Here is a 17,811-nt window from a genome sequence, read left to right on the forward strand (position 1 = left end):
AGGCCAGGTTGGACGGGGCCCTGGGCAACCCGATCTAGTAAATGTGTATGTTTGGTGGCCCTGCCAGGCAGGGGGGTTGGAACTACATGATCCTTGAGGTCCCTTCCAACCCGGCTCATTCTGTGATTCTGTGAGGTGCTGAAGCAGGTCCAGAGAAGGACAACGAGGCTTGTGAAGAGCTGAGCGGTAGCGCTGCAGCCAAGTCCCCCGGCGTCCCGCCCCGCGGCTCCTGAGGGGTGTTCCCGGCCGTGCCGTCCCAGCGGGCCGTGCAGCGCCATGGCGGCCGGGCGGGAGCGGGCCGTGCGCCTCCTCAGGCAGCTGCAGCGGGCGGCGTGAGTGCGGGCGGGACGGGTGGTTGAATGCCTGCAGGAGGTTCTGAGGGATTCCTTCGGGTGTTCTGCCTTAGTTTTACCTTTAAAACGGCACTTCAGTACTTGTGTTGTGTTCTTTGTGTGTTCTTTGTGTTTTTTCTTTCCTGCTATCCAGATGTCGGTGCCCGACTCACAGCCACACTTATTCCCAAGGTATGGTTTAAATCGCGTGTGTGAAATAATTCTGCATTGAGACTGTGGCCATTGTGTACACGTACTGCCTGGGTAGAGGGTGCATGTAACAGATAGAAAAGAGAGCAGAGAAAGCATAAGGTGAGCAGTCGCTTATTTTGCAGCTGTGCGATAATAAAGATTTTTGTTGGAGAGATCCCATGTCTCCATGTAAGCTGCAGTCAGTGTGCTCTGTCCTCCTTCCCCCTGCTGAAAGGCAGGCTGCACAGAAGCTGCTGCTGCTCATAGAGTGTCACAGCATGTCCTGAGTTGGAGTGGACCCACACAGATCACTGAGTCCAATGTGTGAGCTGACTCTACACAGAACCACATAAAAACAAAACCCTATGGCTGAGAGCGCTGTCCAAATGCTCTTTGAACTCTGGGCAGCTCAGGGCCGCGTTCACTGCCCTGTGCAGCCCGTTCCGTGCCCACCGCCCTCTGGTGCACACTCTGTCCCTAGCCCTACCCGCTCCTCCCCTGACACAGCTCCATGCCGTTCCCTGGGGCCCTGTTGCTGTCACACAGAGCAGAGCTCAGCGCTGCCCCTCAGCTGTGAGGAGCTGCAGCTGCCATGGGATACAGTAGATACAGTTTCCACTAGAGTTGGTATTTGGGCCCCTAATTTCAGTGATGAGTGCTTCTGAGTGGTTTTGATTCTTGTGCTTTACTGGAGACACTTTTTAAAGAGTTACCATTGCCATTTTGCTCGTGGAAAAGCTAATAGATGTTCAGGTAATGATTTTGTCCAAAGACCATCATACTGCAAGAGAAAAGCACAGCTGAGAAATAAAACCTCATTCTTTTCTTATTACTCCCACAGTCAATTCAAACTAACTAGAAATCTTAATTAAGAATGCTCCAATGCTCCCTAAGTTTTAGGCAAAAATTGGTTGTATAAAGTAGCAAGATAATACCAGTTCCATAGATCTATAAATAACAGGAATTGGCTTAACAGTGACTAGCAAGAAGTCCAAATATATTTATTGTTCATTGTGACTGTGGGCAGTGTGGAGGGAAGTGCCACAGTTTTTGAACTCACCAAAATTCTTCCTGTAAGTGAAGTTTTGCACAAGAAAATAACAGCAGGTCATCTATTATATCATCAGAAAGCGAGTGAGTAAATCTCTTGGACATGTTCTTAGCTTGTCAAATTAATGACTGGGTGTACAGCACATCCGTGCTTCAGGAGAGGTCAAACATGTACAGCCTGGCAAGAGATGGCAATGAAAGAGCGGACAGCAGCTGGCCTGGGCTTGAATAGAACGCACATAAAGGATTTTAATACATCTATCTGTTACTGTTGTGGGTCAGTGCTTCAGTGCACCCCAGAGTGTCTGTAAGACTCATTATGGCTTCACTCATTGGATCTGAATCCAAATCACATTTCTTTCAATTAATATAGCAGACAGAAGGCATGACTTCAGCTGGAAGAGCAGAATGCCTCATCTGATCTTTTCTTGGAGAAGAATGGGCTGTTTCAGTTGATGTGGTTCGTTTCACTTTGTGACAGCATCAGGATATGCAAAAGAGAGTACTGTGAAAATTCAGGGGGGAATGACATGGCAAAGAGGAGACATGATTGAAGTACTGTCCTTACAAATAGTTTTTCTGCTGAATAATGTCGATAGTAAGATGGATTCATATCAAAGCTCTATTTATTATCAGCTATGCATGCAGTTCCTTAATTTTCAGGCAAGTAGTTCGGTGTCAGCTGTAAGTTCAGGACAAGTAAGAAGTAAAAAGAAGTATAAGCACCTATCATAATAGTTTCCACACACACAAAAGGCACTTTCAGTTCAGAGGTATGTGGATGATGTCTCCTGTTTTTGTCCTGCAGGCTGTTCAGAAGGTTATCACGTAGGCCCTGTGCATTTGTAACAACTCTCAAACAGTGTGGAGCATCCTGTATGCCCTGCAGATGCTCAGCTGCACACATTTATCATACATGCATAAATATCCATCAATTGTTCTTGTGCAAATTTCCTGCTAACTTATTCAGTTTGTATAGGGAAGAAATCTTAAGGAAATAAAAATTATCTTGAATCATATGATTCAAAAGAACTCAAACGATTCTATGATTCTAAGTACTGAGATCGTTTAACCACACAAACAGCTGAGGACAAAATGGGTGACAAGCAAAGGCAAGCAAAGATGATCTGTGCCAATGTTTTGGTGATGTTAAGAGCAAAGAAATCTGTCGTCTTTAGTATTGCTGTAGTGATTGAGGTCACTCTTTGTTCCTTAATTTTAATGTTTAATTTTCATTTCAGTTCCTGAACGGGCAACCCTGAGAAATACAGACTATGCATTTGAGGTAGATTTAATAATAAAGTCTATTTGATTTAAAAATAATGTGCTTTTTACTATCAAATACGGCACTTAGCAAGTGCTTATGTTAGTAAATATTTATATTTCATTTTGATTGCTTGAGGCTGGATTGCATATCTTCACTTCTCCTAGAAAAACATATGTTCTTTATTGTGCAGATGGCCATTTCAAACATCCGCTATGGAGAAGGAGTCACTAAAGAGATTGGCATGGTAAGCGTTGTTAATGCAAATCCATCACTGGGGAAGAGTTGTTTTCTGAAAGGCTGCTGGTGCTGACTGCCCATTTAATTTGGGAAAGCTCTTATATTGTGTTTCTGAACCCCCACTTTGTGTCCATGTAGTCTTGTGTGTATGTATCTGCGACTCCTCGTTTTTCTTTAGTTATTGTTGTTTCAAAAGTCTTGCAAGAAGCAAGTGCTTTTCAAGGTTTTACTAAGTGCTTCAGCTGTTTTGGTGTAGAATCTAAGTAGGTCAGTGTGTGATTCCACACCAATTGTTTTAATTTCATTGTTATTCTAGGACCTGCAGAATCTGGGTGCTAAAAGAGTTTGTTTGATGACGGATAGAAACCTCTCCCAACTGCCTCCTGTAGATGCAGTGTTGAATTCCTTGACAAAATCTGGTATAAGCTTTCAGATGTACAACAACGTCCGGGTGGAGCCAACAGACCAGAGGTATTGCTTCTGACAGCATGTTTCTTAAAGGGCTGCTGAGGCTCTTTCAGCATTCCTTGAACACCTCTTTGTGACTATACACCAGCCTTCATTATTTTCCTATGTACTGTTTTTCCCCTGACTAATTTGAAGGCTTTCCTTGTTTTCCAAGTTTCTTGGATGCCATTGAATTTGCTAAAAAGGGGGGATTTGATGCCTACGTTGCCGTTGGAGGTGGGTCTGTGATAGACACCTGTAAGGCTGCCAACCTGTATGCCTCCAGCCCTACCTCAGACTTCTTGGATTACGTCAACGCTCCTATAGGGAAGGGAAAGGCTGTCACTGTGCCCCTTAAGCCACTTGTTGCAGGTAAAGCAGCAGAGGTGTGTGTGGGGAGTGAGGGGGAAGAGCAGAGGATACGTTCTGTGCTCTGTGCATATTTCTACTGAAATCAGTTTGCCATCACCTTTTCCCCTCCCTTTGGGCTTCCTTTTCCTCTAGCTGTATTCAGCAGTAAATCTGCTGTTTGATTTTGTCATTACTTGGTCTTGTTAAGCTGAAGTGTGATAACCTTTTAAAGGTCCCTTCCAGCCCATTCTATGATTCTATGATTTATTTTGTGTTAATAGGCTTTATTTATTACATGTTCTTGTTCTTCTTTTTAGTGCCTACAACAGCTGGCACTGGAAGTGAAACCACTGGTGTTGCCATTTTTGACTTCAAAGAGCTTAAAGTGAAAACTGGTGAGGATTTTTGTTTGCTATTCAAAACAATTTTTATATCCCAATGTCTTCCTTATGTCCTCGCCTTGAACAAGAGGGATACGGCCTGTCATTTCAGATGTCATTTCATTTGATTCAGCTGCCACAGACAAATTTGAAGCTTAAAGGTTTCCTCCTCAAATTAAATTTATAGCATATTAACATAATTAAATGCCAGTGCGATACAGTGGATTACAGTTTGAAGGCAAACCAGGATACTAAAATCCTTCAGGTCATTAAATGGCAGAAAATGTTAATAGCAAAGGAAATTTCTACTTACGTTCAGGGTCAGCCAACTGTTTCTTATTTCCTTTGTATTTTTCTGTCTGTTTTTAAGACTTATGTTCCTTTGTTTTGTAATTGCAACCAAATGTTCCCTTTCCTGACTTCTGAAACCTCAGGCCTGAGACACTGTGCAAATAAAGGGCACTGCCTTCCTTTGACCTTTTCATCCCTGGAAAATAAGGATTACAGCTAAAATGTCATCTTAAGCTTCACAGCTATTTTGAGGTTTTATTTCAGAACATGTGAGCTTTATATGCTGTGTCTGCAGTGGATGGGACCCAAATGTGTGTGCTGAGAATTGTGACTGTAGCTCAGAGTTCTGTAATCCATATGCAGTTGGTCAGTCTGTGTGTATGCATGGCTCTCTCACTCTCTAAGCTGCTTCTGTGTCACCTTAGCCATGATATGAAGGCAGAGATGAAAGATCTGAAGATACAATAAGTATTAATTTCTGGTGGAAACAAACCAGTCTTCCTCTGATTCCTAGAGCTGTTCACCAGAGATACAAATGTAAGAGCGATGCTGCAGGTGCCATTCAGCACAGGTGTTTTAAAAGTACAGTTTACTCAAGGAAGGTGGCAGAGAACACTGCCTGGTGTCATTTACTTCAGGCAACAGTCTCCTATGGGAACTTCAGTAAGATTTAGATTCATAGGTCTTGCTCTCCCTTTTCTCCCTTTGCTTTTCCCTGTGTATTTTCAAATCATTTCCCTTCTTTATGATTTGAATGTTAAACTTTTGTGGTCTTGTTTTGTTGTAAAAACCCTTTGTCATTTCCCTTAAATATACTGCAGGTATTGCTTCAAGAGCCATCAAGCCTACACTGGGCATCATTGATCCTTTGCACACACTGTCTATGCCTGAGAGAATAGTGGCCAACAGTGGCTTTGATGTGCTTTGGTGAGTTGTCTGTGTGCTTGATTTTCTTGCAGCTTTCTGTTTTTGCTGCAATGGTTGTAGATAAAGGTGTACTAAAGAAGTAGAAAATGATTTTTTTTCTTCCTCTCTTCTTCTTATTAATGTGACCTCTGTTATACTTTCCTCTTAATTATGATGTGCTTTTCACTTGTCAGAAAACCAGCTTTAACCTACAGCTTTTAACTGCTCAAAATACACAGAAGTTTATGTTCTGGGAGTCAGAAGTTGCCTTGCTTCTGGGTGCTGCATGCATTAGGGTAATAGATGCATAAGGAAACCGTGTGACTTCTCAAGCTTGGTGAGTTGTGCTGAGCCACAGTGTCTAACAGCATTTCTTTGTAAATAAAGATGTTCTGTCTGTAGTTCGTGCATCTAAGTGTAGCAATGTAGGCAATGACTCCACTTCATCTAACCAGATTTATGACTATTTGGGAGATGAGACTGTTGGCAGTGGGCTCTCCCACTTCAATAATTCATTGTTTAACCTTTCTTTTAGCCATGCTCTTGAATCATACACGGCTCTTCCATACAATATGCGCAGTCCCTGCCCTTCAAATCCAATCAACAGACCAGCTTACCAAGGCAGCAACCCCATCAGCGATGTCTGGGCTCTTCATGCTCTACGCATCGTAGCTAAATATTTGAAAAGGTAATGCCTTTAACAGCCATCCCTCCTCACGGAATATTTAGTCTTCAGTGCTCAAAAAGAAAAGCTTGAATTTTAGTTTGGCGTAATGTGTTAAACCTACATTTTCTACCTTGAATTTCTCCTGAATTAGGATTACTCCTGTAGAGGCAGCTTTTTAATGCTTCCCCGGATCTATTCTAGAAGTCCTCAATAAACAAGTATTTATAGTCACTCAGTTTTGGCTTAACTGGGAATTTGATTTGATCATTTCCAGTTAAGTTTTGGTCTGTTTAAAACTTTTCTATACAATGTAAGTTTATGTTGAAGATCAATATGTTACTTTGTTAAAGAATTTTACAATACCTGGCCATTCTGAATGTTTTCTGTTGTTCTATGGAATCTATTCCTGAGACTTTTTATCCATGCTGTTAACCTCTACAAGCAGCCTGGCCTGGGGAAGGCAGGGAAGTTTGATGGATGGTAGGGTTCAGAGCAGCACCTACTGAGATGGGCCTAGAGCTGCATGTGGGGTTGTCTGAATTCTTTGACAGAGCTGTTGAAACCACCACTAAACTGGATACAGCTCGTTTAACCCTATTTACTCAGTTTTTGCCCAAGTGAAAGGAAAGACAGTTTGATCTTCTGATCAGGATTGCTCTTTAGCTGAAGTGACAAACTGATCCCCCTGCCAGCATTATTTTTTTTTTATCAGCTTATCTGGGTAAAGAAACTGTTTTTCCCTTCTCTGCCCTGATTTTCTACTTCATGTGGGAATTCACTGCTACCATTGTCTCCATGGTGTGCAGAGCCATCAGAAACCCTGAAGACCGTGAAGCAAGAGCCAACATGCACCTTGCAAGTGCTTTTGCTGGTATCGGCTTTGGCAACGCTGGCGTTCATCTCTGGTAAGTGCAGGAAATGTTAATCCCTTCACAGACATTGCTGCCTTTTTTTTCTAGGGTTTATGATAAGACACTGTAGCGTGTTGCCGTTTATCACAGGGAGAGTCATAGAGTCATAGAATTAGCCAGGTTGGAAAAGACCTTAAAGATCATCAAGTCCAACTTCAGCCTAACCGTAGTACCCTAACTCTAACAACCCTACACTAAATCATATCCCTGAGCACCACATCCAAACGGCTCTTAACACACATCCAGGGATGGTGATTCAATCACCTCCCTGGGGAGCCTATTCCAGTACCTAACTACCCTTTCTGTAAAGAAGTGCTTCCTAACATCCAACATGTCCTTACCATGTCTGTGTCTAAATACCTTTTGCATGTCTCTGTCTAAGAGACTTGCATACAAAAGTTTGGCTGCACAGGGGACCGAACATCCATTTTCCAAATACCAGGCAAGTTGCCCTAATCTCTTTCTCTCTGCTTTCTTTCCAGCCACGGAATGTCTTACCCTATTTCTGGTTTGGTCAAAACTTATAAACCAAAGGATTATAACGTGGATCACTCTTTAGTGGTAAAACTTGATTCATTTTTGTTTTCTTATTATATTCCCTGTTATCTCACATTAATGAGTGCCAAAGTGCATTGAAAATGCAAAGAGATGTGCTATTGATGTGTTTTCATATATATACATATATATATAATGTTTTTATATGTATTCATTTACTTTCCAGCCACATGGCCTTTCTGTGGTGCTGACATCCCCAGCAGTGTTTGCTTTCACAGCACAGGTACATCCTGAGCGGCACTTGGAAGCTGCAGAGATATTAGGTAAGGGTCTCTATGGATTCATCTTACTCACGTTTACAGAAGTTGTTCCAAAGTGTCTTTTGGGGAGGGAAAAAAGTGTGTGTGGAATTTTTCTGTTTAAAAAACAAATGTTGCTTTCTGGAGTTTAATTTTTTGTATTGAATAATGTAATTAGAGAAGCAAGCTGGAGAACTCTGCTTCTTGGCTAGAAAACTGGAAAGCTGACATGAACTATAGATAACTGTGCAAATCAGCAGAGCATAACTGTGATTGGAGTCTCTCAGGGCTTTATGGAGCGAGGTTACTGTAGCGTTGATACCATAAAACAAACTGGTACTCAGTTGCATCTGTTACCTAAAAGGAAGTTTTCTGCCTAACGAATTCCCTCCTGTTGCAATGAATGAGGACAGTGATGTTCTGGATCACTCCTGCTCTTCTTGAGAGCAAACTGTATCTGTAGCTTTTGGTCCTTCTAAATTAGGCCTAAGCTTATTTGTAGGTGATGGAATTTCTGAGTGGACAACTTCAAGGGGAAGCATTGAGTAGCTGTTCTGCAGTCACATCTGTGATGGCTCAGAAGGGGGTTTTCTGCTTCTTACCGTAATAAAAGTAAATGCTGCAAGCTGACAGCACATTTAAAAATTACATTTTCAGCTCTTTGTAAATCTGTGCAGTCCATTTCTGGAAGGTGTCCTGAAGATAAGATACTCTCATTGCACCCCCAGCATAACTGTGCATAATGAACTAGCTTTCAGCTGTGTGTTGCTGGAGCTGTTAGCAGTGTAGCTGTGGCAGCACGGCTCTCCCATGGGCTATATTATTTATATCTCAGGTCAGCTTTTCTGCCTGTGCTACATTCTGTGTTGTAGCTAAACTGCTGCTGATGCCCATGCTGGCTGTCTTGAGCAGTGAGCAATCACAGTCACGTGTGCAGCAGTGTAGACAGCAGAGAGAAAGTGGGTAGGGCAACTCTCCTGGTATTTGGAAAATTCATATTCAATCCCTTGTATGGTCAACCTTCTGCATGCAAGTCACAGCAATGCAGTCACGTGTACAACTTCCCTGTACAAGTAAACTGACGGCATCATGGGTTTAATCAGAGTAGGGCTTTTATATCGAGAATGAAAATAACACGGTCACATTAAAGAGGACGTGAAACATGGTCAGAAAAAATAGATTGGTGGGGCAGGATTAATTCAGATTCTTTTTTAATTGCTGATTTGGAAGTTTGTTCAGCCTTCCTCCAAAGCACACAGTCCTGTCTGTGGTCAGAAACAGAATGCAGACGTAGCTGGAATCATGTGCTAAGCTACAAAATGCCTGTGTTCCTGTAGCAATGACATTCAGCTCACATAGCACAGACTAAGAAAGTGGAGTTGAAAAACTGGCCTGCACGGTGCACATCAGAGGATTTGATCTCTGGTTCACTGATTGTAAAAGTAGGAGTGAAAAAGCAGTTCCTTCAGGTTTTGTGGTATGAACGGCTGCCAGAAATTCTTCCTCAAAAAGCTCCATTAATTTTCTCAATAGAAATTTAAACTATGTTAGTGCCTGCCATGCTATGAAGTGACTGACTTTGCTGAGATGACACATGGAAATGAACTTGTTAATTCCCACCTGGGGTATTCACTTTTTATTCGAGTCTGGAATCCAACTGACTCCAGTAGCTGATTCAAATCTGTCACGTTGCCAAGTACAGTGACTAAGAAAGTATTTTATAATGTGGAGAAGATTACTAAATAGTTATGTTGTATGAATGTGCAGCTGTGAACTTGGGTATGGCCAGAAAAAGCTTAATACCCCCCTGGGAGGATTCTTAAACAGTTGAAGTAGGCGTGCGTGTGGCCAGATATTTGCGGAGTGCCATCAAAGGCTGATGGGTCCTTTAGGATGATCGAAAAAGAAAGTAACAGAACGACAGCAGTGTTTTGAAACTCTCCTTCACATTTACTTTTTGCATCTCTTCCTTTCCCTTTTCATTTTACTGTCTGAAGGTACCTGGTTGCCTTTGTGTTCTAATTACTCCTCTACAGCAAAACCCAGGGTAAACTCGGGTAGCGTGGCATAATTCCAGTAGTGTAAGGCTTCACACCAGACTGCCATATGTTATTTATCAAGTTCTCCTTGACAGTCCCTACTGCAGAACTGCCGCTCTTTCTACCCAGACATCTGAGCTACTCAAGTGAGCTTGTTGCTCTCCTGTTCCATTAGTCTCTCTTGAACTGCACGAGGATCACAGAAAATATTTTTCCTGTAGCTATGCTGTGTTGTTACTCATTCTCTCAGTATGGTGCTTGGACCCAGCATAGCTCTTGTGTAACATCATTGAGGTTACACAGAGAATAAATTTGGCTCATCTTGCTTGGGAAAGAAGACAGATGGAGGGAGCTGTCTTCTGTCTGGACATATTTCTAGTTTTAATACAGTCTTGACCATTCAGTGCAGAAAGGGGAGAAAGCTATTCCATAAGGAATACTAATAGTCTTTCATTTTATATTGAAGCTTCCATTGCCATTCAGCAGATGTTTCACATATACCAGTTCTTCCTCTTCAGTTCTGCACTGCTCTCCATGTCAGCACACATTCAAACTTCAGGACTGATTTAACCCGTTAAACACCACCCTTTCATCTCCTGTCCTTCTCAGCCCTCATACTCTCTTCCTCTCTTTGAATGCATAACAGAACGGGGAGTAGAAAATTGCTTGTCACTGGTTTCCTCATCCTCTAGATGTCAGCAAACTCAAGGCCTGAAATTAAAGTAGCATTTGGCGCCCTGTTCATAAAAATAAATAGCACCGATGTTCATGTGCGAGCTGCTTTCCTCCCAGCAGTTAGTCAGACTGAAAAGTCCTTCTCCCTGTAAGCACAGAGGGAGGGGAAGTTAACTCCATGTGGCAGTTAGTCCCTTGGCAGCAGTTACCTGCTTCTCCCAATCCTGTTTTAATTTACTTTTTACACATTATTCCAACTTCCAAATGAAGACTGATGCGTCTTCTTACTACGTGTTGCTTTTAGAGCAGCGGCTGTTATGTATGGCTGTGTATTCAGCTGATATTATGATTAAATTAAGTCCAGAACAGGCTTCCTCCTCTCTCTCCACCCTACAGTCAAGGCATTATGTCTTATTTTAGGAGCTGACATCCGCACTGCCAGAATCAAAGATGCGGGGTTGATTTTGGCAGACACGCTCCGGAAATTCCTGTTTGATCTGAATGTTGATGATGGCTTAGCTGCAATCGGTTATTCTAAAGCAGACATCCCTGCGTTAGTCAAAGGCACTCTGCCTCAGGTAAGACAGAAAGTAAAAGTTTTACTTGTCAAATAAAATAGAACAGATTATATATATTTTTAAAGTGTTTCTTTCCAAGCAAATGTTGTTTCTAATCCTACATGAAAACAACTGCAGTGGATAAAATGAGGCATAGTCAGCTTTTCTTTCCTCCATAGAGTTTAAGTTTTCATTTCAGTGAGACAGAGCACATGCTGCATTCTGTTCTGTGCGTGGATTGCTTTGCATGGTCTCAAACAGGCTTTTATTTCATTTCCTGTCCTCTCACTGCACTGATTAACTGTGCTGTGTAAAACAAGACAACCCAGTAGTTTCTCAAACCTCATTTTTGGATATGGAATCATAGAATCATAGAATCACCAAGGCTGGAAAAGACCTAAAAGATCATTGAGTCCAACCGTTCACCTATTACCAATAGCTCCCATTAAACCATGTCCCTCAACACAACATCCAATCATTCCTTGAACACCCCCAGTGTACCACAATGCACATGTACTTGTGTTCCCTAGTAGTCGATTATCCACACAGGTCAGTCTTTGATAACTTTTCCTTTCACCTTGCAGTAGGCTTTCTTCAGCAGCACCCACTCGTTCATGTTGGCAAGGCTGCACGTTGCAACTGGTGCTACTAATAAATCAGCACTGGAACAGGCTGCCCAGGGAGGTGGTGGAGTCTCCTTCTCTGGAGATATTCAAGACCCACCTGGACACCTACCTGTGCAACCTGATGTAGGGAACCTGCTATGGCAGGGGGGTTGTACTCAATGATCTCTAGAGGTCCCTTCCAACCCCTACGATTCTGTGATTCCATGCTGTGGAGTGCAGGCTGCAGGCTGGGAACCGTGTTGGGACAAACATCTGTACTCCCACTTAGAACAGAAATTTGTTTTCCTTTTTAAGTGAAGTTGTTGAAACTGATCCTATTCACAACACAGCAGTGAGTGCAAAGAACATCATGTCCCAGGGTGGAAAATGTGGCTGCTCCTGTGTGGGATTGGAAGGGGAGATGAGGAAAGCTGCAAGCAGGAGGTGGCAGCGTAAAACCTGCAAACCTGCCGGGGGCAGCCGAAGGGTTGCTGACCCACGGGTTGGGGCATTATTGGCACAACATCCCTCATTACTGGCACTGTACCAGACTTCCCTGAGTCAGAAGGGAGGAGCCGGGGCCTCGCTGTCCAGGCATTGGTGCATAGCAGGCTTGTGTGGAGGCAGTGCTGCTGCTCTGTGCTGACCAGGGATGAGGAAAGAGATACTGGCTGTACCTGCAAAGTGGCTCTTGTAGGTAGAGGTATGTGCACAAAGCTACACTTTTCAGACTCATCACAGCCCGTGCTATTTGTGCTGGCTACAAACTGTACCTCAGAGGTGACTTCCTCTCTGTGGTGGCTCAGCACTGCAGATAGGAACGTCAGAGTGTGCTGGCTGGTCTCACCTGAGAAAAATCAGTGTGTTTACAGGGCTGGATCCACCAAGCAGATGTCAAAACAGGTCACAGCAGGAGAAACTCCTGTTTGCCAAAGTAGCAGCATTCAGCTGGAGTCTGCTTTGCTGAGAAACAGTGCCTTTTTTTACTTAATTTTTACTTTTATAAGTAATTTTTATAAGCAATATTTACTTAATAAAATATTGAAAGTGCAACAGCTGATGATGCTTCAACCTTAATTACTTGATTACTTACTTGCAAGACTTAGTTGTTCTCTGTGAAGGACACGAGCACAGAGGCGCGCCATTCAGCTGCGCGCTTCACTGCTCTTTGATTCAATTTGCTGACAACCTTCGCTAATCCCATTTTTCTTTCATCTTGCAGGAGAGAGTGACTAAACTGTCACCACGTCCCCAAACAGAAGAAGACTTATCTGCCCTCTTTGAGGCCTCCATGAAGCTTTATTAGCTTAAACACTACGCTCAGAAGTGTGCTCTTTTCTAACACAAAGGTAATTTCTTACTGATAGATTTAATTTTTTTAGAGAATGGAAGAACTTGGGTGTTGTCCACTTCTGTTCTGTTGTGCATTGCCAAAAGATCAAGGAATTCATCTTTAACTAAGCCCTGCTTTGAAGTGAAGGCTCAGTTGTGTTTTGCCTTGCTCAGTAGGCTGTGGTATTACTTGATTTTCAGATATTTGTCTTTTAGATCTATCTGAAGTATGCAGAGAAGGAATGAATACAGAATAAAGCATGGTTGCACACTGAGCAGGAACCACGTAACAGCAAGACATCATCCATCACAGTCATTTTGTCTCTGTGTTCCCCTTTCCTGCTGCGTTCTGTGGAAAGAAACTATCGACTGTATCTTGCTTCTGTGGGAAAGAATTGCTTCTGCTGAACCTCTGCAGGTGCTGCCATTCAGAGCACAGCCACCAGCTTGAGGAAGTGGCACTGCGCTGTGGTTCACTATTAACAAGTGGCAGTGTAGCATACGGCTGCGAGTGCCCCACTGGGAGCGCTGGTTAGACGTGGGAATGAGTGTGCACGTTCAGAGCAGTTAACCAGCTGGTTGGTTGTCAACTGAGAAAGGGAAGTGGGAAAGGGAGAAATGAAACTCAGATTTTAATATTATATATATATAATTTTATTCTTTTTTTAAGTGTACATGGTTGTGCGTACAGTTCATTTAAATCGGGTTCTGCTTTACGTTGGTCCATTTCAGCATCAGATGCATGCAGTGAGTACAGCACAAGACAAACACAGGAACCCCTTAACCTCTGGTGTTAGGAAGGGGGCAGTTCTTCAGTCTGCCTGCTGAAGCTGAAGGCTCTATACACACACCTTTGTGCTTTTGTGTTGATCTGCTAAAATTAGCACTAACCTGGGATCTGATGACAAGTATGTCCCAGACGTTGGCATCAGGTCTGCTTCATTGTTCAGTTAAAGCAGGTAGGGGGCTGCTGGTTGGAGACCAAAGACATTTGTAACAATAGAATGGGTTCAGTGGCCATAGGGGCTGCACTGCTAAAATGCCACAGCCTGTTCTGGAAAGCACGTATATTTTCCATGTACTCCTGAATCTTCTCCTCTGCTGGATTTGCTCAGAGTAACCTCTATCACAAACACTGCCTTCATAATAAGTGGTGAGGGATTCATTTTATCCAGGCCCTGGTCCTTTCCATCTTCCCATTTCGGTGCTGACTATCCCAGCAGTTAGAGCAAAAGAAGAAAAAGCAGAAGACAGGTAACTAATATGGCTCAATCTCTGAAAACTCTCACAGTTGTCCTGTGTGAATAAAAGTGGAGGAAACTGCAGGTAAGTCTGTGTGAATGCTCATCCCTCATTGCATTGTGCTAACCTCAAGGCAGTGCATCAAAGCTGTTGTTTTGGTTGGCTTTCCACACCCCTGAGACCTGAAAAAACACAATTACTGTGGAGACTAGCTACAGAGCAGGTAAGACTGCACTGGGCAAGGAATCTGGAGTAGGAAAAGCCAAAAGAAAAGCTCTTTTTCCTTAAGAAAACAGTGATTGTGGCTATGTACATGAGATCAAGCAGAAGCTTACTCCTTTGCTCTGAGTTTCTCAGTGAAACTGACACACAGAAAGAAAAAAGAAAAAGAAAGACATATCACCAGGAAAGCTTCAGCTCCCTTATGTTCTCTTAAATGCAGCACTTGAGAATGCAGTTTTATACCTTGCCAGTTTAGGGCTCCCATTAGATAAAACATAAAAAAGCCATTCATCTTCTCTTTGTGCCATTGCGCTGAGACAGCTGTCACAAGAGAGTTTCTACACAAGAGCAGAAGCATCATGCAGCCAAATAGCAACAGTAAGAGGAAGGATCATTTTGATGTAGCTCAGTGGAGTTAATTCAAGGCCTTAAGTTAACTGCTTTCCTATCAACAGCAGAGGGAATTAAAAAATAAATGCTCTTGCCATGAAGAGGCACAGCCAGGTAATAACAGAGGAAATGTGGTATATCCTTCCGAGAGTGCTGGCCACTGACATCACACTGCAGAGCCTGGTTCTGCTATTGATGTGGGCAGCACGAGTCAACCTGTACAATCATAGACTCGCTGAGGTTGGAAAGATCACTAAGGTCATCTAGTCCAGCCATCGGCCCATCAGCACCATGCAGACTAACCCATGGCGCTCAGTGCAACACCTGCCCTTTCCTTGAACTCCTTCAGGGATGGCAGGTCACTCAACCTCGTCCCTGAGCAGCCTGTTCCAGTGCCTCAATCCAGCGGCAACAGGAACTGTGCTGTGGGCTCAGCTCCCTTACATGATTAATTTGATCTAAGACTGCTGCATCATGAAATATATATCATAGCAAAAACACGAGTTTATTGATGTGGAATTTCTTCTCTGTGTTCACTGGCTTGTAGTGACTTTGACCCACTTTAACAATACGCTGGAGCTGTTAGTGGGATGCGCTGAGTGTTTGACCATACAGCCTTAAATTAGCAACTTGACATTGAAATGCTGATTTACACCTGCAGTCAAATGGATAACACATGTTAAAGACCGATTGTCAGCAGCTCCAATACATTATTGCTTCATTCTGTGTCATTGTCACTTGCCTTTATGCAATTTAAGGACACCATTGTGTGGCATTGTTGGTGTCCTATGGACACAGCTGTAGGGGGCTGACAGTTTGTATGGAGTTTGTCATCTATCTAAAGCTGACATCACCTTCAAAAAATCCCCGTGAGCATTGGGATGTTTTATGTGTTGCTCTGTGTTCTAAGACCACACTGGAAATAAAGAAGCAGCTTTTTTTGCAGGCGTAAAAAACAGTTAACGTTGAATCACTCGCGGTTCTGACCTTTTCACCCCAAGGAAGATTAATGGTCATTTAGATCAGAACTTCCACCCCTATCGCAGGTCTGAGTGCTGCAGGGATTCAGACAGACAAAGCCTTTTCCCCTCTGGTCACCAGCCCAGACCTGCGGTGTGTCTCATGGCCATGAGGTGGCTGCTCAGCCATTGGTGTGCAGGGGTTGGTGGCTGTAACCCATTTTCAAGAGGCTGATCGCTGTCACTATGTGCTTATCGGAGCTGTGAGGAATGGGAATTCCCACAGGCAGCACCTGGATCACGTTTAACTCATGCTACTAAAGCCATGCAGGCTTTAGTGTAACTCATTGCAGTGTCTCAGCCCTTCTCCAGGGTCACCTTTCCAAGCACAGGCTGAATCTGCATCCACACTGTGTCACTTTCCCATCCTGGAGGGTTTCAGCCTCTGTTCCCACTCACAGAGCACACGGGTCCTGTCGTGTCATGCTCACAGCTGCATTCCTGGCTCGTCCCTCTGCTTTTCTCTCTCCTGTTTCTCTCTGTGCACTTTGCAGAGGTGTGGTTTGTGCTCCCGGCGGAGCTGTGCAGGCTTTGCTCTGGAGCTGCCAGGTCAGCGTGCAAAGTGGCGATGACATGGCGGCAGAGCACATCCCTCAGCCTTCATACAGCCATCTCCCACCTTTAGTTCCCAGCGCAGCCATGCTGATGTAATTCCTACCCTTCCGCATTTGTATTTTAAATGGGAGATCTAAAACTAGAACTACTTTGTTATTAAAAGTGAGCACAGAGCTCAGGGACAGATTCTGATAGTAAAGTAACCGTTTCTGACTTCTGGTGTCAGGGGGAATAACATCACTGACTGTAATGGCAGTAATGGCGGCTCAGGGAGCTGCCCAGTGGGGCTGAGCCAACTGTACCAGCCGCTGCTCAGCAGTGGTGCGGGGCAGCTGGTGGGTACGTGTTGTGCTTCACTGGAGACATCTGCACAGCAAACAGGGCCCTGGTAAATTCACCTGTGTACTGACATAGGTATACAGTACAGCTGAGACATTGAGCTTGACTGTGAAAACCTGGTTACCAGCCAGAGGATAGAACGTTGAAAGAAATGGCTGGAACTGAGGAGTCTGGCACTTGCCCTGAGCTGCCAGAGTTCAAAGAGCATTTGGAAAGCACCCTCAGACATAGGGTTTGGTTTTGGGTGGTGCTGTGTGGAGCCAGGAACTGGACTCAGTGATCCTTGTAGATCCCTGCCCGCTCAGGATATTCCATGATTCCATGAAAAGTCTCAGTAATTCTTCCTGTTCCCGTTTAGTTTTCCCTCTCCTGGCTCACCTCTGTGCCAGAATGCACCATGAAATGAACAGGGCAGCTGAATGGATTACAACCAGAACTGAATTAATTAAGATCAGTATTTAAGTGTAAAGACTAGTCGGGCAGAAGGAAAACAAGAGATCATCAGTTCTGTGAAAATCAGAATTCTTGGAAGCTGCATGACTTGAAAATGACTGACCTCTCTGTAGCTTATGAGCTTGAAAATCCTCTCCTCTGTATTTGCAGCATTAATTCCTCTTGTTATCTGAGGTGATCTACTTTAATCAGATTCCTAGAAACAAGTCAGGTATTAAAGCAGAAGATCCTTGACACCTATTCTGGCAGTGCCAGCATTGAGGACGAAGACCAAATCAGCAGGGAGAGCAGATAACCCATGTCATCCTTCCAAAAAGCCTTGCAGGATAATTGCTACCAGGGAATGTCCCCAGTTTCCCCTTCCAGGTTCCATTTAGTAGGACCATTTGGTATCCTTCTCACACAACAGTTCCTCTGAAGTCCTGCATTTGAAAGAGCCAGACATTCCACAATGCTCCCACCCCATCCTAAATCCTCCTCCACCACAGCACCGTCTCCTATTCTACCTCCCTGCTCCATACAGGCACTGCTGCTTAAATCTACACAAAAGAGTGCCCC

The 17,811-nt window shown here is 43.7% G+C and overlaps 1 protein-coding gene across 3 annotated transcripts; it reads left to right on the forward strand.

Annotated features, from left to right (window-relative positions):
- Positions 1-225: 225 nt before the first annotated feature.
- ADHFE1 (alcohol dehydrogenase iron containing 1) lies at positions 226-15,611 on the forward strand. Of its 3 annotated transcripts, none has more exons than XM_032442745.1 (15): positions 226-332; positions 487-524; positions 2,816-2,859; positions 3,032-3,085; positions 3,395-3,549; positions 3,701-3,897; positions 4,194-4,271; positions 5,369-5,474; positions 5,989-6,141; positions 6,927-7,025; positions 7,514-7,592; positions 7,753-7,849; positions 10,960-11,117; positions 12,924-13,050; positions 13,235-15,611. In XM_032442745.1, exons 1-14 carry the CDS (start codon positions 277-279, stop codon positions 13,005-13,007), a joined length of 1,398 nt encoding a protein of 465 aa, XP_032298636.1. In that variant the 5' UTR covers positions 226-276; the 3' UTR covers positions 13,008-13,050; positions 13,235-15,611. The 3 variants fall into 3 exon arrangements, with proteins under 3 accessions (XP_032298636.1, XP_032298635.1, XP_015711224.1); XM_032442744.1 differs by having other exon boundaries at positions 13,250-15,611; XM_015855738.2 differs by having other exon boundaries at positions 12,924-14,358.
- Positions 15,612-17,811: the final 2,200 nt, after the last annotated feature.

Source organism: Coturnix japonica, chromosome 2, assembly GCF_001577835.2.
Source record: "Coturnix japonica isolate 7356 chromosome 2, Coturnix japonica 2.1, whole genome shotgun sequence".
Lineage (NCBI taxonomy): Eukaryota > Metazoa > Chordata > Aves > Galliformes > Phasianidae > Coturnix > Coturnix japonica.